The following is a 25,553-nucleotide window of genomic DNA, read 5'->3' as shown; positions in this document are numbered from 1 at the left end:
GATAATGTTGGACATGAAAGTGTCCAAAGAAGTCCAAATAATAAAAGCTATATAGAGTTTCATGCATAAATATAATATTGATGTCATATGGAAATTTAGTTAGGCGAAGTAGCAAATAAAATGTCATCAGTAGTATTAACATGTTTAAGCTTGATAAATATAGAAAAGATTATGCTTGATGAATAAACATGTAACATGTTCAAGTAGCTAACTTTATGTTACTTTTGCATTGTGCATGTCATCATATTCTTGTCAAGAGGACATAGGAGATGCAGGGATGGTTAGTCCCTCCATCTCCCCCCAACTGGTTGGGGGTTTGATCCTGATCCCTCTATTTCTGTGATAGGGTGAGAGACCCCCCGTATCTTACTGTATTAAAAAATATATATATATAATAAAAATAAAAATAAAAAATCATGTCAATGGTTGCAAACTCGTAAATGAATAAAAGTTTACGTTGTTATTAACCGCACGGTCCACATTTTCAACATCAATATGACCATATGAGTATCTGGACCGGACATAAGGAAGTCTAACAGTAGTAAAAGGATGTTCCTTAATAACTACCTTCTTCATAAAGCCATTACTAAATCAGTACCGTCTCTTTAAACAGACTTCTGGTTGATTAAGATAAACACATATTCGAGGTGTTTGAACACGTGGAACATAGGCGTCTTGTAACAATAGTAACTTTGTATTCTATGTATGAAAGTACAAAATTTAGCTCAGCTGGCGAAATAGAAGAATAATGACACATAATTTCCGTTGAAGAAGTTAAAATTTACATATATTTGGGGGCATCTTTTGCATGGTTTAATTTTCCGGAATATCAAGTCAAGGTTGATGATAAAAAGGTTTGCGGTTAGAGTTGGATGTTAGTTGTTATAAGGCCATGTATTATGGTTTACGCAACTGGACATACGACATTGTACTTGAACCATCAATATCACCATTTATCATTTCCATGCACCTAAACTAAATTGTCATTATCCTGATAATGTTTTTATATAATAAGCTCTATATTTATTACAATGTCACTCTTATTACCTTGGACTACTTAGTACTCTAATGTTGAAATTTGAAAACCATATTGGATTGTTAAAATTGTTTTTTAGGATTTGGTTAACAAAACTCGTAAATAATGTTTATAATTCTTGTATAATCAATTGTTATAACTTACTTCGTATTAGCAATGAAGTTATTAGAATTAAGGTGTATAATTGTTTGGAGGGGTAAATAGCAAGGTCTCGAATAATCTTCTTGAAGTTTTTTGCAAAGGTTATCCCTTGAAGTCCATTGAATTCTTCAAGGATGAGAAGAAACTTGTAATTATACCTGAATCTTTACTAGATCTGGTTATTGAGCGAGTAGGAACAGCCCAAACGGGTCAATAACAGGGTGCCTTATAAAGGGCTAACAGGGTGCCTTAATTTGCTTTCAGTTCAAGGATGACAACATAAGAAGCATATTTCAAGTGGGGAAAAATATATAAATTGCGCTATAAGAAATTGTCTACAGGAACAAATTAATATTGAAGAACAGTTATGGAACACAAAGCAACCTCGGTCAAAATCGCGGGATTGGACTTCAATTCCGCCACACATTAAAGGGTAATTACAACTAATGTGCCCTTAAAGATTTTTAACTGTGTAGGTGACGGGGGAAAAAATCAGACACTGAATCTCAACGAACTGTCATGCTCTGCATTGCCTGTGAGGCATCCTCAGTTGCCTTGTTTGCTTGGATTGTGCTGATTACGCTTGCAATATTTCCCTAAAAAAGAAAGTTGACAAAGTAGCAAACACAAATTAATACATGATAGTTGCAGCCTAAAAAAAGAGACAAATAAGGCAATGAAGCCTTACCCTCCATGTTCCTAGCTTTGATCGAAGGTTTTCCCATTGTTGTTGCCCAAACAATCGCTCAGTGTAACGACTGCACATAGAAAGGGATCAGCAAAAAAATATAAAAATATAAAGATAAAAAGGAGATATGGTATGTTAATAAGATAAGCCACAGCAATAGGAAACTTTTCATGAACATACCTCACAATGACGACCTGATTCATCTGGTCCATCTTACAGTCGAGCAACTTGGCAGTAATGGCTTTAACAACCCAATGTTCTACCTCATTGTCATTGACCTGAATTACACAAGGCATAAATTAACAAAGGTAAAACCCAGAGTCCCAGACTGGTTAAAACCTGCTTAAGTAGGGAAGCAAACTCACGTTAAGAGTGTCCTTGATAAGAGCATATGGAATTTGCCCCGACTCACTAGAGGCAAGATCTACTAATGACATCAGCCTCATCTTTGCCAGACAATCTTCATGAACAAGACCTAAAAACACAAAAGCAGTTCAGCAATCGTCATATCTCTTCCTTGAATAACACAGAAGAAAACTAGCTTTTATTTGAAATCATCAATTGTGAGAAAATTCTATGTTACAAATGAGGTTTTGAATTTCAAAACAAAAACCTTAATCACAGCACTTGACATACATCACAACAGCCATTCAATCATCAATGACAATGTCTGTCTTATGAAAATAAGATTCTAAATTCCAGCAACATAGATCCCAATATCACATGCTCACAGCACTTCACATGCATTATTTACATTTGAAGTACGGAGCATAAAGTAAAACTCTTATGTTCTACTGAAGTAATAGTCACCCGAGGACTGTATCAAATGGGCATCAGGGAACTGCTTAAAAGAGCCCTGAAGCCTAAGAATGGCTGAAAGATGAAGGCATAAACTGAATATAGACAGAAAAATGTGCAAAATCTTTATTGTTATAAAAATTATCATCACTATTTCTAATACAGTTTGTCTCGTCAGGCTGTTGAGAAATGTAAGTTTGTATTATCCATCAAACTCTACAAAAGCATTTTGGAATACTCGGTTATTAGCACAATCATGTCAAAGTTGCTTGTAAGTAAATTTGGTTGGAGAGGGATTATTTATATATACTACATTCATTCTTTCTCTTCCTAATATAATTTAATACAAGAATCTGTTTCATAAAAGGTTAAGCTCCCAAACAGTACAAAGATCTAATGTACAAGAAATGCAATTTACCGTAGTTCTTCAGCAAGGTAGAGTTTGCTGCCTGAAATTCTATGTAAGAATCCAGCCTCTGAGTAAGGAAAATCTTTAAGAGTTGATATAGCAGTGAGTATTTAGCATCATTCTCTAGCTGTAACACTGACGGCATGTCCAGCAAATCACACTGTGACATACAAACATACAATCAAATTCTTTTTATAGTCCATCTTGTCATCCATCTTGTCAGATGAAGAGGCAGAAATTGAAATAGTAATATAAGTACTATGATAATTTGCGAAAAAAAACCCACCAAAGACTTTTAAGGCATTAACTTGAAGCCACCCCTCCTCTCCTCTCCTCCCCCACCCCTCATCCCCCTTTTCCAGAATAAGCATATTCAAGCATAAGAAACCAGCAATACAAAAAAATATTTTAACGAAGTATATCATCATCCAAGGCAATTAAAGTGACATAATTTTCATTTAATAACTGTGAACTGCACTTGAAGAGTAAGCTTTCAAAAGCAGAGCAAATGTGAGAAATATAATTTCATAGCCTCAATTCATACTCCAGCCACCACACCCAAGCCCCATTTTCAACTAATGGTGTGAACATAACTAGGACATAATAAAACAACAACAACAACAACAACAACAAAGCCTTAGTCCCAAAATGATTTGGGGTCAGCTATAAATAGGACATAATCTCAGAATAAAATACTGCTGAAGCAAAATATAAACAGCAGACATACATACCTGAAACATGTCAGGTCCTTTCACAAATTCTATGATAGCATTGGCGGCCTCCTCTTTGGCCTCACTCAAAGCTTGTTCATCCTCAGTAGAAAAAGTTGCCAAATACTTTGTGAGAAAATTGAATGATTCCTTTCCAGAGCTGCAAGTACAAAATTTTAGCTCATAATGAAATGTTTAAACAGGAATAAGACATTTATGCGGCAATGGCAAGAGGGAGGGAGGGGGGGGGGGGGGGGGGGGGGGGGGGAGGGGATAATACCTTTTACTCTCTTTCAAAACGTTGAAGATTGCAAGAAAAAGCTCTCTCTGATCTTGGATGCTAAGATTCCATTCACTCAAGAAACTGTCAATTTTCTTGATGGAAGGTGCAACATGCTCAGTAATTTTACCACTGGTAGCCAGGTTGAGGGCCTTCAAGTAAACATAGAAACGGCTGTATGCGTCTTCAAGAAGGTTATAAAGATTGAACAATCTGGAGATAAACACACTAAATTAGAAAGTCTGACCAATTTCACAAGCTAAGGGGAAAAGGAGTTGATAAAAAAGATATGTACATCTTCAGTCGCAGAGCAGGCTTCTCATTTGGTTGTTGAACAATTTTAGCAGAAATAAGTTTCACGATCTCCAAAACCTCCACAGGGTTTTCAGACTTTGTGACAAGGTTGCAAATTACGGTGTAGATGCACTCAATATCTGAGGTAAAAGGAGATTATAATTAACTCAGTACAAGAAAACATATCTTACTCAATCAAAAGGGGGTTTATTGAGATAGGGAGGGGTCAATAGCTCACTGCAATTCAAGTCAGTCAGCAGTCTCTTACAAGAATAATAGCAATCTAACTTACACGATCAAGAAGATGTCTAAAGAAGATGTTTGACTGTCACAAAAGTACTCTGTTATCTGTCTACCATAAAATCCTACCTTATACAACCTAAGTTGACAAGATCAGCAACTTTCACAAGTTTGTAAATTATTCAACTCCCAGGTCATGCATTTTAACACTGATGCCAAGCAAAATCTTCCTTGCATTGCCACAATTTGGGAAGATAACAGAAATAATAAAGAGCAAACTTTGAGCTATTACAACTAAACACATGCTAAAGTCCTTAAGATGCACATGAAGTGACTCATCCCAGGTCAACATTACCAGTTGAGCTCTAACAACTTCAATTAGAAAGAAACCTAGGAAACTAGAACTAGAGAGGGTCTTCCTCTTTGGAGCACCGTACACACACATCAGCATTCAGTAGATCAGAATTACATTCCGCTAGTACCTAACTGAATACCTGTACAACGAAAACATCTTATACCTACTTCTGACTACATCTCTGCCCTTCAAAAGCTTTGCTCATGGAAGTAAAGTGTAGTAGTGGATAGAAAACACTCAGGTAGGCAAGTGTGCTCAAATTGATCCTAGGAGTTAGATACATGTCAGACATGAGTCTGGAAGATATAAGGAGGTGTTAGATCATAGTAGTTTTTAACACGGATACAAAAAAGATTGTTTGAGGTGTTAGATACATGTCAGACATGAGTCTGGAAGATATTAGGATAATTGGAGTAAAGAAGTCTAATACTTGTATTGTAAAGCTCATAACTATCAAGAATTTGACTAACCCAAACTACATCATTCAACATAAAGATACTGAGTACTATAATCATAAAGCTAATAGAGATTCTCACTAATAAAAGAATTGAAACAACCACATTGATCAGTGATCGCAACGCAAACAACAATGCTAAGTTCTCAAATCCTCCTAAGTTAATCACCATCAATATAATCCAAACTCAACCACTACCTCACAAAACCCACAAAGTGACAAACGCCTCAAAATTCAATACTATATCACAATATACAACCAATTCGAACACAATCAATAGAAAAACTATTAACATATCAAAGTATCATGCATTCCATAATAATCCGAAAGCAAAACCGATCAAGGAATTACCTTTCTCAGCAACCTTAGAGAAAACCAAATCAGCAGAAGTAAGAATCAGCGATGCCAAATCAATCCATCTCTCCATCACCATACATTCCTGCGCCTCCTGGCATAATCTCGCAACTTGAGGCTGAGCAACCTTCAATATTTTCCCCAAATTCAACAATTCAAAACCAATTAATCAATCTAATCAAAAAAAAAAATACAAAAAACTCAGAATCAAAACCCTAATAAAAACCAAAAACATCCTAGAAAAAATCGAAAGTACCTCGGCACCGGCGTCGCCCCAAGTAAGCTCGGAAACGAAACGAACAACGGTGAGAGCTGGATCTTCCTCGGTTGTTGGAACTATGGTCGCCATTGTTGAAAGCTTTCTCACTCAGAAATTCAACAGGAGAGAGAAAGAGGGAGGAACGGCTATGGTGGAGTGAGAAAAACCCTAATTTTAGCTTCACTGCGATTCGATATTCACTTGGCTTTTCTTCCTTTCTCGAATTTTTTTTTTATTATTATTATTTTTGTTTGTTTGGGTAAAAATACTTTCTTTTTTTTTTAAAAAAAAAAAAAAAAATTAAGTTTGAAGTAGCAAAACATAGAGTCGAGTAAAAAAAACTGTAAAACATAGAGTTGGGTTGGTAACTTGGTTGTCTTGGTATGTGGAGTTGTGGACCGACTTATGGGCTTTTATGTATGGGCTTGAATTATTGAATTAGCCCAGATTACTACTTCGTATTTGCAAAAACTCCAACTTATAGGTTTTCACATTTAAGGTTTTGTTTTATTCATCTCGATCATTGTATTAAAAATATTATTTTATAATTCTTTTGAGCTTTTAATATTGTATCATGTTGATTTTTGTACCATTATTAATTGTACACGCTCTCCTTTGACTATTTATTGCGATTTAATGTAATGAATAATAATGTCATGTACTCATGTAAAATCTTGTTAAAATTATCTTGATTTATACTTTCGAAAAATCACTTTTTACAATTTTTATATATTGAGAGTTTAACATATTAACAATCATAGTTTGTGCATTAGCAAGTGAAAAAAACAACATGATGCAATATTAAAAAACGAAGGAAATATATACGGTTAAAACTTAGTCAAATCAACATCCCAACAAAGCTTCTACTAATGTATACGTACATGCATGGGGACAAAGATAACTTGGCCATCTCTATCGAATAGAGATAGGATAGCTTTCGCCGCCACCTCTAATCAAGTTCGTTAGATTTTGGTTCACAAGTTCATGTCATCAACTTCAAGTGATCAAGATAATAAGCACTACTATACTAATACAAGTATGTGTTTTGAAACTTTGAATTTGGATAATTAGATTTTTCCAATGGATTAAAGTCTTAAGGAACCATATCATTTGATCATTCAATATACTCAACTCTCAAGTTTGGCGTTGAAAACTTTAATTAGTTAGTTGGCTACAATTCCCCTTTTTTTTAATTAATTGGTTACAATTTGGTGGGATGTTTTGCGATTTCTGTTAAATAATTTGATTGGAATGGATTAGCACTTCTACTTTAATTCAGATCAGAGAAGTTAACTTGATTTTAGTCTTTAAATTTGACGTTGTATGGTACTTCTACTTTAACTAAATTTAATGAGATAAACTGACCGAATAATGTTGTATAATAGACCAAAACATAAAATTCATACAAACTTTATTAATCATTAAGTTTATAATTAAATAAACATGACCTATACATATTTGGTTTGACATTTGTTTACTGTGTGTTGTGTCAAGGGACTAGCTTAAACAATGCAAAAGCATTCATCATCAGACTAGGTGCCTAATATATTTATACATATATATCGTGTATACATTGTGCTAGACTCTTTAATAAAGTAGAGTGGTCGCGTATTCATCTATATACTCGTACAATTATACTCACATTGACTTTCTTTTATAATAATGTAGCAACTTCAATTCTTACGATTTACTGTCACCCTATACTTAGCTTGCTCGATCAAATTATCATTAGCACCACCTTTTGCTATTAATTTGAATTTCCTTTTTAAGTAAAAGAATACAAATTTCGTATTCTACGTGCTTAGAAAAACAGTGTCGTGAAAGAAAGCTAAGTTATGGACGACATTTATTTCTGAAAACGATGATTGTATAGCTTTCTATAATGTAGACCTATTTTGGGAGCAAAAAGCTTTCTATTATGATGTAAATTGAACCCGTATATGTTCATAAAATTCTATTAAAACGTGCCACATGCATAATATATTAATATTATAAATGTTATGATATATGAAATATTGAGTATATAATTTGTTGTTATTCATATTTTTGTCAAATTATGCTTGGCGTTTACGTAATCGCATGCATCGTCCTTATATTACTATACCATGTAGTTGATGAATTTTCAATAGACTGTTTCATTTAATTTTCATCATCATCATAATTTAAACAATAAAAATTGGCACATTTTTTCCTTTGTTATTCTAAGCTAGGAGTTGAACAAGGTTATTTGAGTAAATATCAATTAAGATTAAGGGTTTATTATCCCCTCGCGACTTGCTGTTATAAGCTTCAGCAAAATAAGTAAATTAATTAAGCTCAACAAAAATGAATATAGTTCAGTATCAGTTATTTAATCAACTTGACTTGATTTTAAGATTGAGTGCACCAAACAGTTATTCATCTACCTGACTTGGTTACCCACCCAAAAACCGGGTTCATTAGACAATTTGATCAATTTTAGCTTATGAATGATATATTCTAGACTTCTACATTATATACAAAGTGTAGTTCTATGGAAGAAAGAGAGACAAACATATTGATCATACTACATACTCTATAAGATATATGTAATTGCCTATGTTGAATTGAAATTGTTGATCGATTGATCATAAGAAAGAAAAAAATAAAGAAAATCTATCTACAATTGAGTGGTGAACCGTATTACGTAAGTAATTAAAGTAGACAAAAAATGGAAATGTTAATAAGTTTTCCATTACCTACTTATTTAGCTCGTCAATAATCCAATTATAAGACTATGACCTCCATCTAATTCAACTCCTACATAAATCATTATCTCATGCATGCAATATAAATACCAGCTTATACAAACCTCAAATAAATAAACCTCTCGTATATTCATCACCCAACAAAATTATGGCTTATTATTATTCTATCTTAGCAAAATTAAAAATACTTGTATTTCTCACATTTTTGTTTACTCCTGTTTTGGTTGAAGGTTATGGACCTCCTAATTTATTGTCATGGTGTAACAAAACACCATACCCTAAACAATGTATATATTACCTTACCCATAACCAATATTCTTCCACCATCAAAGGAAAATCAGATTTTCTTAAGATGATGATGCAAAGTGCCATGCAAAATGCTAAAAAAGCTCATCAAAATGCACACTCTATAGGACATAGCTGTAAGAATAAGAGAGAAAAGGCGGCGTTGAAGGATTGTTTGGAGTTGTACGAGATGAGTGTTCAACATCTAAACCAGACTATGAACACCCCTAGTTGCACCCGAGTTGATGCTCAGGCATGGCTCAGTTCAGCCCTAACCCTTTTCCAAACATGCCAAAATGGGTTCAGTGACTTGGGTGTTACCAAAAATATTATGCCCATGATGTTCAATGCTAATGTTTCATGCTTGATTAGAAATGCACTTGCTATTAATAATCGTGGATCGGTTAGTAAGGTTGGAGGGCATACTTGGGATGAGCCAATCAAGGATGAGTTCCCGGACTGGGTTAGGCCTGGTGACCGGAAGTTGTTGCAGTCGTCGAGAACTCAAGCAAACCTTGTGGTGGCCCGAGATGGGTCAGGGGATTATAAGACCGTAGGGCAAGCAATAAGTGCTGCCTCAAGGAGAAAAGGGAGTGGGAGGTTTGTGATTCATATAAAGGCAGGAACTTATAAGGAGAATTTGGAAGTAGGAAGTAAGTTGAAGAATATTATGTTTTTAGGTGATGGAATTGGGAAGACTATTATCACTGGGAGCAAAAGTGTTGGAGGTGGTTCCACTACATATAGATCAGCTACTGTTGGTAAGTTAAATTTAATTTAATTATGTCTTTGAAAATAGGGTTTATATTAGATCAAACATGTAGACCAATCTTTAGCTTAATGCATGTCCATTATAAATATAATGTTAATAAAATGGAAAACAAGTGCAGATTAATTATGATTATTTCTCCTCCGTCCTAAACATTATATTCAATATTTAATGCAATTTTTATTATTATTATCATTATCACTACACTGACAAGATACTGTATACAATCAGCTTTAATTTAATTTTGCCTATGCGTCTAAATTATCTAATGTCAAATTCATAAAAAAAAAGGTTATCCATATGATTTGGCGTGACTTAGCTTTCCACGTACAAGACCTGCTATGTAAAACGGCAAACGATAGATGCTCAACAATAATATACGAGTAACATAATTTATTCTTGATTTATTATTATTATTATATCACACCTAGCTAGCTAGTTCGTTCTCATAATCAACATAATTTGTATGAAGAACAATTTTCTATCTAGATTGGTAGTTTTCAAAACTCCAATAACATCAAGTCTTTCAACGTAAGAAAAGAGAGAATATCTTATATCAACATCTCCTTTTATTGATCATGGATATGTTCATCTTTGTTTTATTATCCTTAATTATGTTTATACTTTACTAAGGTAACGTAGCACGAAATTGTATGTCTAAAACAAAATGTTTCTATAAATGGAATGATATTTGGTTAATCAGTAATTGCTTTAAGATTATGTTCGAAAGAAATGTGAACCACTAACTTAAGTTTTAACGGTTTGAGATAAGTATATAGTAACTTTTAGCTTTAGCTTACCTAATTAATACTAAATTACTAAGTTAACATAAAAGCGAACTAAAAGTAAAACGACATAAAATACAACAAAGAAAAATGTAAGCTAATGTTTTCAGAAAGTTATGTGATTATCCTACTTATTGGTATTTGGTAGCTTATGAAGTTGAAAGTGATCAAAGCCAGAAACTGCTTATCTGAGGAGCTAATGAAATACGTGATGATGAATGTTTAATTGATGTATCAATCATTCAATCCTAGAAGTTTAGAAATTAAAATCAATCCTTGAAGTTTAAAAATGGATCCTATGGTTCATTTTGGGTCAAATTAAAATCAATCTTGTGTACTAGTAAGAGTAAATCAAACTTAATTAATTAAATTCGAGTATTGAGTCTTTTCACTCTAAAGCTAAAAAAGATAAAATCAAACATTTTTACAAAGTACTATATTTGTTCGTTGCTTGAAGGACTTGTTTGTATTATAAATGTGAAATTTAATTATGTAACAATAATCTTTGACACATAAATGAATAATAATTCTATGTTTTTAATTCTGATCTCATGATATACCGAGTAATTTATAACCCGAGTATATATCATTTGAACAATAATTTATCTTCTAAGTCTACAATGCTTACGTATGTATAATATCATTGAATAATTATTTTATAGCGATGCAACAATATTGTTACTTTGGTCTTCATTTTTTCAGCCGTAGTAGGTAGTGGTTTCATGGCACAAGGAATTACTTTTCAGAACACGGCCGGTCCATCAAACCACCAAGCTGTAGCGCTCCGGTCGAACTCGGACCTATCGGTCTTCTACAAATGTAGCTTTGAAGGATACCAAGACACCCTTTACGTGCACTCAAACCGCCAATTTTACCGTGAATGTAACATTTATGGTACAGTAGACTTTATATTTGGTAACGCGGCTGTGGTGATCCAAAACTGTAACATTTATACCCGATATCCACCCGCTGGGACCAACACGATCACGGCCCAAGGCCGGACTGACCCGAATGAAAACACGGGTATATCGATCCATAATTCTCGGGTCAGCCCGGCTGAAGACCAAAAAGGGTCTAAGACATACTTGGGCCGGCCTTGGCGCAAATATTCTAGGACTGTTTTTATGAAGACATATTTGAGCAATATAGTTGATCCAAAAGGATGGCTAGAGTGGGATGGCAGTTTTGCCCTTAGCACTCTATACTATGGTGAGTATGCTAATACGGGTCCTGGGTCATCGACATCGAATCGGGTTAACTGGCCGGGTTACCATGTGATAACAAGTGCTTCCGAGGCTAGGAAGTTTAGTGTTGAAAATTTTATTGCTGGTGATTCTTGGTTGTCTAATACTGGTGTGCCTTTTACGTCTGGGCTTTAGGCAAATTGCACGAGTCATAGATTTATAGCATATGATAATTCATTAGCACAGTTGTAAGGACTTGTAACAAATAAAGAGTTGTATTACTTGTATACACGGATTACATCAAAATAATTTGTATAAATTAGAAAACGTGTCACATGTATGATTTTCTTCTCATAAGCTAGTCGCATAAAAAAATTCACTATGTATTGAATAGATTGTATCATACTCCGTATCAAATTAAAATTTGACGTAATAATATAAATTGCACCTCTTTAGAGTTTCAATTTTAAAGTTAAGGATTCAATTCCCACTCAAGCCAAGTTGACTTGTACAATTACTTATATTGCAAGAATAATAATTAAAAAAAGCAAAGGACTGGATTCCTTGTTTAAATTGCTAACGCTTGAAAGATTGAAGAGAATCACTGTTGCTGCCCTTAGCTTTTAAGGAGGTAAGGGAATATAATCTAACTTTATACCAGCTGAAGACTGAAATGTGGACTTTGTTAAATTAAATATGTCAACAGCATATAGTATCCCATTTTCTTGCCAAATCAATTTTAGTTGTTAATTATAAAATTTATTACACAATAAAGAACTACTCCGTATAATATTAATTTTGATATTAAAATATATATAGTTTAAAGATTAGAATTGAATTAAATAATGAATTGATCAAGCAATTAGCTTCTTTTAATTTGAAAATTTGCATCAAGATAAAATTCAACAAAATGCAAATTAATAGAAAAAACTAAACAAATTTATTTGCCACCGGGAGCTGATTTCCGACAAACGGATAGAAGAACGATCAAAATTGCGATTCCTCCGATGATTCCGACAATAATAGCTACTGTTTTTGCAACTTCATCATCGTGCGACGCTTCTATACATCCATGGAGACAAGGGACGGAAAATTATAATTAGTCTTAATAAATTTAAGTAATCATACAACAACTTATATGAGTAATTGAAACAAAATGTGACAATTAATTTCATGAGTAATTGAAACAAAATGTGACAAGTAATTTCAAATGCCAAATGGGGTTCGAGTTGGAGTGTGCAACGATCAACACATTTACATTATTAAAATAGAACTCTATGCCCCTAAAAAAGCTGAAGCGTGCTAAAACTGGCTCAAGACCACTACTGATCCTAAATTTATATGAACAAAACTCTAAAGGTGCGACATACAATATATACATTTTACAAGATAATGTCATCAATTATGATACATACTATGAAGAGTAATTTAATCATTAGATCATCACACAAAAAAAAAAAGGTAAAAATATTCTAAGGGAGTGTTTGATATAGGGATTTTATAGGGATGGAAACGGAATCATATTAGCGTTTCCGTTACATTGTGTTTGGTTACGGACTAAAGTAACACAAACCGTTAGTTAGGGGTAACCCAATCCACCCAATTGTTTCCCCTGTAATAGGTGAGGAAACAAATCCCCTTTCCTTCCTCTAACACAAAAAATAAAGAAAATTCTTGTCTCTCCTCTTCACTTGCTTGATAATTCTTTGAAAATTCCCAAAAAATTTCGACGATTCTACGAGGAAGATGCAATTCTCCAGATCTTACTCCTAAATTTTCGATTTTCTTCTGCAAATCTTCAGAAATTATCACAGGTTTGCTATCTTCATTTCTCTCATTCAATTTCTAGGGTCCATGTAGTATCAATTTTTGCGTTTTTGGTATGAATTTATTACTTGTGTGTTCAATTGCAACTTCAGAAAGTTGTTTTCGTTCAATTTCTAGGGTTCATGTAGTATCAATTTTTGCGTTTTTTGGTATGAATTTATAACTTGCGTGTTCAATTGCAATCTTAGAAAGTTGTTTTTGTTTGATTTTTGATTGTATTATTATAATTACTTCAAGTTTCAGCTACGAATGTTATTGTTTTAAGCTTCAATTCATTTGAAATTATTTAACAAACATTGGAGTTTTGTATAATTTCTTCATTTGGTAATTATATCTATGTTATGAATGTAATAGATTATTGGTGGTGCTGAACATGTCTTATTTTGCTCCATATGTATGCATTACGATGAGAAAGTTGCTGCTACTATTTTGAGTATATAGACCATGGTTTTCTGGTGCTATACATGTCTTATTTTGCTCCATATGTGTATGCATTACAGTGAGAAAGTTACTGCTACTATTTTGAGTATATAGACCATGGTTTTTTGCTTAATTTTGCTTGTTTCTTGAGTAGTTTACTCCTCATGATTTGGTTGACAATATTTGTTATTTGATTAACTAGAGATTGATATAACTATTGTTTTGCCATTTATCAGGTTCAATTGCCATTTATTTTCTGTGTTTCTTGTACAATGCCTCGACTTATGCATTCTATAAGGAAGAAAAATCTAAAACAAATACAAATAGTAATTGCAATGGTTATTATTATGTTGATGATGTATTGGATGTGGTATATAATTAGCGTTGTTACAATAAGGGGGGTTCAAATAAAAGATAGGAAAAGAAACAAAAAATTGTTACGGATGTTAGTATTGAGAGGGCTTTATAGGAGAGTGATGTGAAATGCAAGAGTGAGCTTCGCGTTAATAGAAAAACTTTCAATATTATTTGTGAGATGCTTAGAGACATTGGGGGTTTGAGTGGAACAAAAAACATGTCGCTTCAAGAGATAGTAGCCATGTTTTTATACACGTTGGCTCATCATAAGAAGAATAGGTCTATTGGACATTACTTCTATAGAAGTGGAGAAACCGTGAGCCGGCAATTTCACCTTTGTCTAAGGGCTTTTCTCAAGTTGCATGAAGTACTACTTTACAATCCCACACAAATATTGGATGATTGTGAAGATGAAAGGTGGAAATCCTTCAAGGTATTGATATTTTCAAAGCCCCTAAATTTTGCTAGGATTTTCTTATTTTTGCTTGTTTGTAAGTAATATTTTTTCCTATTTTTGTAGAATTGTTTAGGGGCATTAGATGGGACTTACATTAATGTAAATGTGCCTTCAAAAGAACGACCAAAGTATAGAACAAGAAAAGGAACGATTGCTATGAATGTATTGGGTGTTTGTGCACCTAATATGCAATTTATTTATGTTCTTCCTGGTTGGGAAGACTCGGCCCATGATATGCGTGTACTTCGAAATGCTCTTTCTAGACCAAACGGTTTTAGAGTACCTTGAGGTAAGTGAAGGCCTTTTTTGTGAGTGTATATGTTTTATTAGTTTTGGTTGGAAGTAATTATTTTTTTTCAATAACTTTGAAGGTAATTATTATTTGGCTGATGCGGGGTATACGAATTGTGAGGGTTTTCTTGCTCCATATAGAGGTCAAAGATACCATTTAAAAGAATGTTTTATTAGTGTGTTTTTATGTATTGTTGTAATCCCATCATTCTCAATTCAAGATTAGTTAATCCTATTATGTTGTTTTGATTGTAAAGTTTGGTGTACATTGATCTTGTATTGAAACATAAGGCTTCATTGGTCTAGATTTACTATTAGGATTTTGTCTTGGACATTATATTTTCTAGTTTTCATTGATTTGTACTAGTGTGCTTCATTGCCTTCATGGTTATAGGCTAGGAAATTTTGTTAAGGCACTTTAATACTGATGCATCTTAGGCACTCCAGCCTCTTTTGACACAATTGATGGATCTTTGGGTGCTAATTAAATTTATGTACCTTTTAAATCTATTGTTGAAAAAAAAAACTCATTAATCTCATAATCTCGATAATTTTACTCTTAAGTCTTGACATCTCATAACCTCTACTAGTCTGCTTGTTATCCTTTCAGTCTTTATTGCATCTGTACCACTACCTTTTTTATGGTGTTATGTTTTTGTATGTTAACATTTTCAATGGTGATTGTTAAATGATGTCTTTATTTTAAAAAAATCAGCATTAGGTCAGTAGTAGCTTCAATTGATTTTTGGTTTTTTATTTTTTGTTTTTAATTTTTCAGATGGAGGCTAGTCAAGCTAAGGGTGAGGCAAGCAATCGAGGTAGAGGTAAAAATAAAAGGTATTGGACGTATGAAGCTCAGCATCTTCTATCAAGCTCCAATTAATATGAAGAAACAATATGCAATTGATCTTCTTAAGAAGAAGTAGAAAGTTTTGTCCTAAGTTGTTGTTATTGGAGTTAATGTTTTAATGGTTTTTAAATGCTTTTTTTTTTATTATTATTATTATTTTTTTTAGAATACTAGAATTTCAATGCTTTTGTAGTCAACAACTTATGTGACTTTGCCTATATATCTAGCATATGATATATTATGGTAATCGGTTCAAAAAATATATATATGTATATTATGGTAATTAGTGTTGCTCTACATTGTATAATGTATATCAAAAGTTAGCCAAGACATCAAAAATTAGAAGGAAAACTATTTGTTTCCAAGTTATCTATGCCAAACAAGAGGAAAGGGATTGATTCCAATTATTTACGTTTCCTTAGTAATACCAAACAACTAGTAAGGGTAACACTATATATTACCCTTTCCCCTTCTAATTTGTTTCCATTCCCTTACATTTACTAATTTGATACCAAACACCCCCTAATTGTAAAAGAAAAAAGAACTAAATACATTCTAATGTAGGACATAAAAATATTCTCTTGTCTGATGGTAGCAACTTTGGTGCTATTATATGTTATAAGTGGATAAACACCTTTAGTCACCTTTTAGATTAGTCCCCTAAAACAAGTGGTTTGGTGCATGGAAAGAAGAGCTTGCATTATAAGTATAGTTTACTATTATTTGAAAGGAACCGAATATGAAGTATTTTGGAACAACCTAACATAAATGTGACACCTTATTATTTAGGGACGTTGAGATAATAATTATTGAGTTGTTGGTATAGTTGATAATCGTGGTTCATTGTACGCTTGTGCTTGGACAAGTAATATAAATGCGTGGCCTAATTAAGATTATATTCTCCCACCCGTCAAAAAAAAAAAAAAAAAAAAAAAAAAAAAAAAATTGATTATATTCTCCCATACATTACAAATGGTCAAAATTATTGATGCAAATTTATGTTGAAATGAACCGTATTAATTTTTTTAAAATTACGTTAGTAAAAAATCATTCACATCCACAAAGATGCTATACTAAAGATGACCAAATTATGAAGTACAATTACGTCTCATACTAATTATCTTTCAATCCTATAATAGTTCTCCACAATTGAATTTTAAAGAAAATGAAAAAAAAAATAGTTTTTGATAGGTTTACCGTATAATCAATGTAGTCTTTCATCCTATAAAACTTTTAGAAAATGATGTTATTTAGATTAAAATTTTAAAATATCAAAGTCTTCAGTAGAGTAGTCTATTATATTGAAACTATCCGTCAAAAAAACATGGATTTTGGCTCATTAATTTGAAGCAGATGGAGTAATATCATTGATCTTAAATGGTGATGCTTCCTACTTGACGTATACTAAGCGTTTTGTACTCTTTTTTCTTGGGCAAGTAATATGAGTGTATGGCCAAATTAAGAACCCACGCACCATACATATTTAAAAGACTGGCCACAATTATTGCTAGAAATATTGAAATAAATTAAAGGTACCATACTAATGGTTTAAATTAATCTAGACAAAGATCATTATTATCATCCACATTCATGCTAAAGTAATGATAACCAAATCAAAAAGTACATGAATTACGATCAAAAACTAAAGGAATAATCAATTAAGAATAAAATTTGAAGGCGATAAGACAAATTAGATTAATTATAATCCAAGGAAAGGGCACTATCAAAGCAAGAGACTGAAGGTGACCAAATTAAAAAGAAATAAATAAAGTGGTATCAAAATATGCTTTGATACTTTTACTTTATAGAAAAAGTATTATGATTAGTTTTTGACCATTTATATTTTCAGTCTTTCAAATTTTTAACTTAATGTATATCTTCGATCTCTAGCTTGTTCTTGGTCACTAGATTTAGTCACTATACACTATGAAATGTAATCAGGTAGTGGGAAGATGGTTCTAGAAATATTCCATCCTAGATAATCTTTACATCATGAATGCCAACTTTTATACAAAATATTAGCATGAAACATAATGACCTTTATCAATTGATGTATGCAATTATTTGTCCATTATTATATGTAGTGTTTAATTTAAGTGTTTGAATTTGTGAACTATTGTAGGGTTTTGATTGTATTTCATGACAAAATGTTCGAAAGTACATACTATACATACGGAGAAATCTTAGATGAACAATGATTCTTCTAAACTTGTTCGATTCTAAAAGGCATTACCAGCAAGGTGATATTAATGTCCTATATTAAAAAGAAAATATTTGCTTGCTTGTTTCAGCTGTTAATTTTTTTACAGAGTATATATTAAACTTTAAATTTATGGACAACTTATTAGTTCTAAAATTCAAGCAGCCAAGAAACACATAATTAAGAAAGTTATTGCTATGTAATTTATAACTATCACATCAATTGTAATTCCCCAATAAAAAGTTGCATGAATGTATAATTACTTAGAGAGGAATTTGCAAGTTAAAATGAAAGTGAAAAAAGTACGTTACTCTCATTCTCGTTTTAAAATTAAAGGTCTAAAGTTGACTTAGTACTCATTTTCAAGTATGAGTAGCAAAATGAATGAAACTAAAAGTAAAAGTAATCACATGAGTGTTCTAAAAAGTCTACTTTGTCCCTTCAATTTAATCTGAAGAAAAATATTTATACATTATAACATGTGTCAATATAAGCGTAATTAATCATAATAAACCACAAATAACAAGATGATCTAGAATCATCTTAGAATTAAATTGTGAAAACTAACAACATTCCAAACACTCCAAGCAAAAAATATGCAATAATATTTAATAATCTAATTAAGTAGTGCAAATCATAGTAATAAGTTACCTGAATTATGAGTGGATAAATCATAGTAACCAGCTTCCCAATACTCAGCATAACACTTAGCCAAGAAAACATGAGCAGCAGCAGCTTGACCACAAAGTGTTTTCAACTCTTTAACAGCCTCATTCAAACAATTTGAACAATCATTAGAGTTCAAATCTCCTAAGCACTGCCCAAACCCTTGTACCGAACCCAAACTCGAAACCCTAAACCCATTCACCGCCCCTTGTATAGTGGCTAAAACATCCTCTCTTCTACGAAAAAACTCAGCATCATCACTCGAGCTCCGGCTACACCTCTTGTACATGACCGTATTGTCGGGTTTTCCTAGGAAGTCGAACTTCTCATATCGTACATAACACCCCTCAAGTTGTAGGGTAGCACCATAGGAGTAAGGGCATATTAGGCCTATTTGAGTGACTGCACTTTGGATGCAACTTGTACAATCTGAAGGTCTTAAGTCACCCCTACATTGGTATAGGCCGTAAATCGTGGAGTCGGAGGAGGTGCTAGGGGAAGAGTCTCCTGGGGTGAAGGTGTTGTAGAGGCCGGTTTGCGATGAGGAGGTGACAACCGAGGTTAGGAAGGTGTTGATGGTGGATTCAAAAGACGACGAGGGTTGGAACTTTTCTTGAGAACAACCGGCATAGATGAAGACATAGGAATTTGTATAGGAGAAGTAAGAAAGTAGGAAAATGAGGAAGAGAAGAAGAGTAGCATGGTTAGTTTGGTTGATAATGATGAACATTTTTTTTAGTGTTGTTATTTTTTGTTGTTGAAATTCTCTACTTTTGAATGTTGTTTTGTGATGATTCATAAATGCATTTTTGAAAGAGGGTGGGAAGGGAATTGATGCCTTAGCTTAGCTTTTGGTGGGATAGCTTAAGTTGCCTTTTTGTTATTCTTTGGTGATAAATTTAAAACAATTGGTAATAGTTTATTGAGTTTAATTAGGATGAACTAATGTTTAATAAGATTTGAAGTACTATTTTGTTTTTACTTGACAAACTGGGTTAATTATTGGCACAAGTTATACACGACTATGAGTTTAATTTCCATGGACCCTTGGTTCATGAATCACCGGTAGTTTTTGGTATGGGAAGAGCCGTAGAAAAACGTAAATTATGTAAATGAGATTTGGTTACAAGTCTTAGACAAAGTAATAATTTTTATAAGCTATATATTATGAGAGTGAGGGATAACTCAAGTGATTAGAACTCTCCTCCCGATTTTAGGTGATCCTGTGATCGATTCGCCTTTGTGAATTGATAATAAGTGGTGTACTATTTTAAATTAAATTTTGAAAAAAAATTATTATATACTCATATCAAGTTTTGTAACAATTGTCATTTAAAATGGTCAACTAAGTAAAGTTTGGCTTAATATATAGATAAGATAATATGGAGTATCTTCTAACTTCAAGGTTGAGTATTCAACCCTAACTAGGAGCACTTTAGGTGACGGAACTTCTTACCCTTCCTTCCCATCCCAAGTCATCACTTCTAAAATAGTAAAATTTCTATCCCGTTAATTTGGACCGTGTTGTCCAGTGAGGAGTTTAGACTCACGAGGAAGAAGCTCTTATAACTTGTTTATCAAATGGCAAAATTGTAAATAAATCAGCAATTTTGTGCAGTTTACATAGCAATTCGGTAAATAAATCAACTATGGGTCCTATATTTGACAAAATGTTATTGATTTATTTACATTTTTGCAAAAAAAAACTTGTATTTTCTCTACACTCAATATGATCTTTTATCTTACAAAACAAAAAAAAAACAAAAAAAAAAAAAAAAAAAAAAAAAAAAAAAAAACTTTAAAATTGTGGACTGTGGACACATCATATTGGACGTAGATATTACTATTGGACTCTATGGACCTAAAAGGACCGAAGTCCTTAAAAGAATACCACTCCGACAATAAAAAGGGGGGTACGATCCTACGACAGCCCGTATGAGGATAATCTCACTCACAATTTCACAAGACACTATCTGATTTAGGAAAAACTTGTGTGGACCTGGTTCACAATCTAATATCATATCACTAAGGGGTCGTTTGGTTTGCAGAGGGTAATCGGAATGGAATGCAGAAAGGAAATGGAGGAGAATGGAATGAAACACTAAGCATGTTGTTTGTTTACATAAAAAAAAGAATGGGAATCAAACCACCATTGCACCACCACATCACCACCACAACACCTATCCTTCATTTTTTCCACCTTCTCCAGCCACCCCACCGCCCAACCAACAGCCACCCCCAGAACCCAGACCTCCAGGAACCCAAATTCAAACCCACGCCACCACCAAGACGAAACCCACCGATAGCCACCACGGCGACCCCCTTCACAAACGTAGCCCCCCGCCGACCATCTCTTTCCTTCGAACTCCCACCTTGACCTCGTCAAGAGCAACGACGATTCTTGTGGGAATGGCGAGGTGTGCTGGAGGTGGTGTTCATTGACGTGTGTGGTGTGGGTGTGGGGATGGAGTGGTGGGTGCGGTGATTTTTGAAGGACGAGTGAGGTGGTGGGTCAGTTTTCTGGTGGTTTTGGGGAAAGGGAGGTAGGATGGGTGGGTTCTCTAGTGGTTTAAGGGTAAGGGAGATGGGATTTTTGGTGGTTTCCGGGAGGAGGGGAAAGGGAGGGCATTGATGGTGGTGGTTGGTGGTCAGTGAAGGGCTGGGGTTGATGGGGTGATCGGCGAAGGGCGGCGAGGTTCCGGCGAGGTGAAGTGAGTTCCGGCGAAGTGAGTTCCGGCAAGGTGCATCCAATTGATAAGGTATGGTGGTGGACTGGTGGTTGGGGAATGGGAATGCAAAAGGTAGGGGGGTGGGGAATGGGTTAAGGAGATTTTTGGGTAAACCCAAAAATAAAATGGGGGAATGGGAATGACAAATAAGTGAAAACAAACACTAACAAAGGGAATCATTCCCATTCCCTTTCCCCATTTCAGCGAACCAAACGACCCCTAATAAATAAAGTCGGTCGACACTTGGCATTTCAGTTTTCGCCAAGTGTCGCGCCACATAGGAGATAAATAGGTATTATTGTGACACATATGATGCTAAGTAAGCGATTTTTGGATTTATTTTTAAGATAAAATTATTGTATAGTGTCTTATTATCAATAGAATTCTAATATTTCATATATATAAAACTAGATGGAAGCCCGTGCGATGCACGGTTTTTTCATCTAAGATTTTTAATTATTTGATTTATTGTATTTAATAATTTCAGACAAATAAATTGTAAAATTGATATTTTTTCCATTATATAAAATCTTTAATATGAAATGATAAACTTTTAATAATTTAAATCCTAAATCATTATTCATTGTTTTACCATATCTTTTATTTTGATAGATTCACCAACCTCGTCCACAACCAACCTACTACATCAATGGATAAATTGAACCGTGAAATGTTAGCCAAACTGAGGTTGATATAAATTAAATCTTTATATTTATATAAAATAAATCAATATATTTACCAATAAATGAAAAATTGCTGCGATATAAAATCAAATCTATGCATTGGAATTTTTTCATCATCTCCAAAAATAACCAAAGCCATCCATATATTAAGTATACAACATCTAATCGTATGCCATTACATAAACAAATAATCGTTAAGTATCATAAATAAATACAATGTAACTAATAATTACAAATATAAATTTAAACATAAGATTTTAAAAATTACCAGGACATTGATGACCTAAACTAACACAAAATTCGCTTGATGGGGTTTTGTATTGATACGGAATTTTATTTGTATCGTATGATGTGGTAGATCTGCATGTAAAAAAACGTTTAGTAAATAAAACATAAACACATAATCGTTAAGTATCCCAAATTAATACAATGTAAGTTATAATAAGAAATACTAATTTAAACATAGGATTTTAAAAATTAAGCTAAAAATTACCCGGCCATTGATGACCAAAAACTAATACAAAATTACTAACACAAAATTCGCTTTTTTATTGATAGGGTTTTTTTATTGATACGAAATTTTGTTTATGTCGCATGATGTGTCAATTTATAATGGTAGGTGTCACAAATTTTAATTTAATTATAATTAACGAACAATTTGTATTTCTTATCATAAATACTATCAAAATGTATCTTATAATGATAGGTATCAAACTTTATTATAAGCGTTTATCATTTAAATATTTCTTAGTATATTTTTTTTTGGATTTCTTATACTCGTAGCATTGAATTAATAAATTTATCTTTTCCTATATTTTTACTTTATTTTTTTTCATTAAAATAACTTAATTCGTGGATTATAATCTACGTGGCATTAAAATTTTAGATATATCAAATCTAATTCGTTACTTTTATCTAGGTGGCGACATAATTTTTTAATTCAAAAATAAAATACAAATCTTTCTTCTTATTGGTCGAAATAAGTATATTTCTTACGTGGCGCTCCAAATTAAATGCTCTCCAAAAATGTCTACTTTATTTATTATATATATTAGATTAATCATAACGTTTAATAAATATCCTATAACTCAATTCTATTTCTATCATCAAATTCGTTTAAAAAAATTCTTTAAAATAAGATCCATTTATAACATATTTTATAACAAACTTTTATACGTAACTGGCCAAACTATGTCACCAACTATTACAAGAGTTACTTCGTTAGTGCTATAGGGGTTACTTGATCAATGTTATAATAGTTAGTCAATCAATGTTATAGATAGGGGTTACTTAGTCAGTGTTAGAGGTTACTCAGTTGATACTATAGGGGTTACTCGGTCAGTTTTATAGGGGTTACTTTGTCCGACTAGATGGTGTGGCTAGCTGCATACAAAATGCATTGTTATTTAATTTATTTTAAAAACTATTAGAGAATCAGTAAAAATAAGTTTTAATCAGTAAAATTAATTTTCAGTAAAAATAATTTAGGTTCAATAAAAATAATTTCAAGTAAATAATAAACATAGATATCTATCTACAAACAAAACTACAAAAAGTATTATTATATAAATATAAGCCATATGATATAGTATGTCTAAATATCCTACATTATCAGAACGAATTATTTGACCGTATTTAGCATTTAAGTAAAAATGTTATCTTAAAATTTTATCAACCATTTGGGCATCGCCCGGGCACAAAACTAGTATATTACATATATAAATAGGAGTTTTTTCCTGAGTTTTTAGAGAGCCACATAGGATTAAATTTTATTAACACGTCATGTAGGACTATAAATGTTAGTTATAGCCAATTAAATAAGAGATTTGTAAATTATTTTAGAATTAAATAATTCAAATGCCACATAAGCAAAATTGGCGAATGAGATTTTAAAGTTTAAATTAATTAAATATAAATTATTATCTTTTGAGATAAGGAATTTTATCTAAATATATAACAAAGAAAAGGAAATTTATATTTTATCGTAAAATAAAAATATTAATTGATATACTATGTACAACAAATAAAATTTGTTTTAAAAATAAAATAAACCATGCATTGCACGGGCTTCATCTAGTAGTAATATTATTGTGGATCTGAGGATCATAAGCCCGTAACTGACGTTATATTGAATACAGTGACCCCTAATTTTAAAATAGTAACCTTATTTTTAACATAGTAACCTTTATTAAAAATTGTGTGAACTTTAATAATATTGTGAACCTGAAATATAGCGTTATGTTGAACATAGTGACCCTAATTTTAACATAGTGACCTTTATTATTTATATTGACCGTTATATAAAAAAAAATTTGAAAAAAAAACCCCTCTATTTTAACATAGTGAACTTTATAAATTTTATTAATAAAACAAACATAGTATTTCTAATATTACGTTCACATAAATTAGTGTGAACCAGGTCTATTTAAGAGTTTATATATGGGTTAATTAAATGTAGTATTCCGTACTTATTATTTTACTGTATTAAGCAATAACCAATATTGTTCTTGTCTTAAATTCCTTTTTTTGACCATCAAAATCTGATTTTGTGTTATTAATCTGTTTTGTAAATAATATTTTATACCATATGGAACACATGCATGTAACCTTTTTATATATATATATATTTTATTTTTATTTTTATTTTATTTTTTTTGGTAAGGAAAAAGGAAAGGATCTGATTAAAGGGTCCTAAAGTATCCGAGGAGGGAATGAGGTACAAAGTTGAAGGGAAACAAAAGATGTATCCATTTCGTTGTTAACAAGATGTCCAACATTAACAATACAATCTGCTGCTCTATAATCTGTAAACATGCCAAATTTCCATGTGGGAACATTTGAAGTAGGATCTAACATACTCCCCTTATGTTAACTCACATCAATAACATGTTATTCACAATATTTCTTTTTCTTTTTCTTTTTTTAAGATACTTCTTTTTCTTTTTTTAGGATACAACAATAAGCATAAATAATACTCGTATCAATAAATAAGTATTGAATATTTTTTAAAAATAAGCTAGCTATATAAATCCATTTTTTAAAATTTACATCAAAATCAAAATAAATCTAATAAAAAATTCTCATTTAGCTATATTTTATCTTATGGATGATTGAGAATCTTTTGTGACTCTAATAAAAAATTTAAAAAAAAAGATTTGTGACTTTTTGACACGACCAAGTAGTGTATATTATTTGACCCCATTGTCAAATCAATGCAAATTTCATATTCTTTTACATGAGAGAAACTCAGAATTAATTAGCTAGGTCGTGCAATTAATAATTATGTATTGATGAGGTTTGGGCAAA

At 32.4% G+C, this 25,553-nt stretch overlaps 4 protein-coding genes across 5 annotated transcripts; 2 read left to right on the top strand and 2 right to left on the bottom strand.

The window, feature by feature from the left end:
* Window positions 1–1,406: 1,406 nt before the first annotated feature.
* Window positions 1,407–6,269, bottom strand: LOC110721476 (eukaryotic translation initiation factor 3 subunit M-like). Its single transcript, XM_021900628.1, has 10 exons — window positions 6,016–6,269; window positions 5,757–5,886; window positions 4,358–4,496; window positions 4,063–4,275; window positions 3,804–3,942; window positions 3,082–3,232; window positions 2,231–2,340; window positions 2,046–2,143; window positions 1,866–1,935; window positions 1,407–1,773 (listed from the first exon to the last, which is right to left on the bottom strand). The coding sequence occupies exons 1-10, from the start codon at window positions 6,106–6,108 to the stop codon at window positions 1,684–1,686; spliced, it is 1,233 nt and encodes a 410-aa protein (XP_021756320.1). The 5' UTR covers window positions 6,109–6,269; the 3' UTR covers window positions 1,407–1,683.
* Window positions 6,270–8,591: 2,322 nt separating this feature from the next.
* On the top strand, window positions 8,592–12,225 carry LOC110721475 (pectinesterase 2-like). The gene is made up of 2 exons (XM_021900627.1): window positions 8,592–9,790; window positions 11,286–12,225. Exons 1-2 carry the CDS (start codon window positions 8,893–8,895, stop codon window positions 11,960–11,962), a joined length of 1,575 nt encoding a protein of 524 aa, XP_021756319.1. The 5' UTR covers window positions 8,592–8,892; the 3' UTR covers window positions 11,963–12,225.
* Window positions 12,226–12,639: 414 nt separating this feature from the next.
* LOC110721472 (cysteine-rich repeat secretory protein 15-like) lies at window positions 12,640–19,892 on the bottom strand. The gene is made up of 2 exons (XM_021900625.1): window positions 18,821–19,892; window positions 12,640–12,829 (listed from the first exon to the last, which is right to left on the bottom strand). Exons 1-2 carry the CDS (start codon window positions 19,632–19,634, stop codon window positions 12,708–12,710), a joined length of 936 nt encoding a protein of 311 aa, XP_021756317.1. The 5' UTR covers window positions 19,635–19,892; the 3' UTR covers window positions 12,640–12,707.
* On the top strand, window positions 13,593–16,910 carry LOC110721473. Of its 2 annotated transcripts, XR_002511427.1 has the most exons (3): window positions 13,593–14,804; window positions 14,892–15,117; window positions 15,898–16,910. XR_002511427.1 is itself a non-coding variant. In XM_021900626.1 (2 exons), the coding sequence occupies exons 1-2, from the start codon at window positions 14,550–14,552 to the stop codon at window positions 15,114–15,116; spliced, it is 480 nt and encodes a 159-aa protein (XP_021756318.1). In that variant the 5' UTR covers window positions 13,597–14,549; the 3' UTR covers window positions 15,117–15,626. The 2 variants fall into 2 exon arrangements, 1 of the variants encoding a protein (XP_021756318.1); XM_021900626.1 differs by lacking the exon at window positions 15,898–16,910 and having other exon boundaries at window positions 13,597–14,804; window positions 14,892–15,626.
* Window positions 19,893–25,553: the final 5,661 nt, after the last annotated feature.

Source organism: Chenopodium quinoa, unplaced genomic scaffold (assembly GCF_001683475.1).
Source record: "Chenopodium quinoa cultivar QQ74 unplaced genomic scaffold, ASM168347v1, whole genome shotgun sequence".
In the NCBI taxonomy this organism is placed as follows: Eukaryota; Viridiplantae; Streptophyta; class Magnoliopsida; order Caryophyllales; family Amaranthaceae; genus Chenopodium; species Chenopodium quinoa.
The sequence above is the reverse complement of the archived record's forward strand: the minus strand, read 5'-3'. Positions and strand labels throughout refer to the sequence as shown.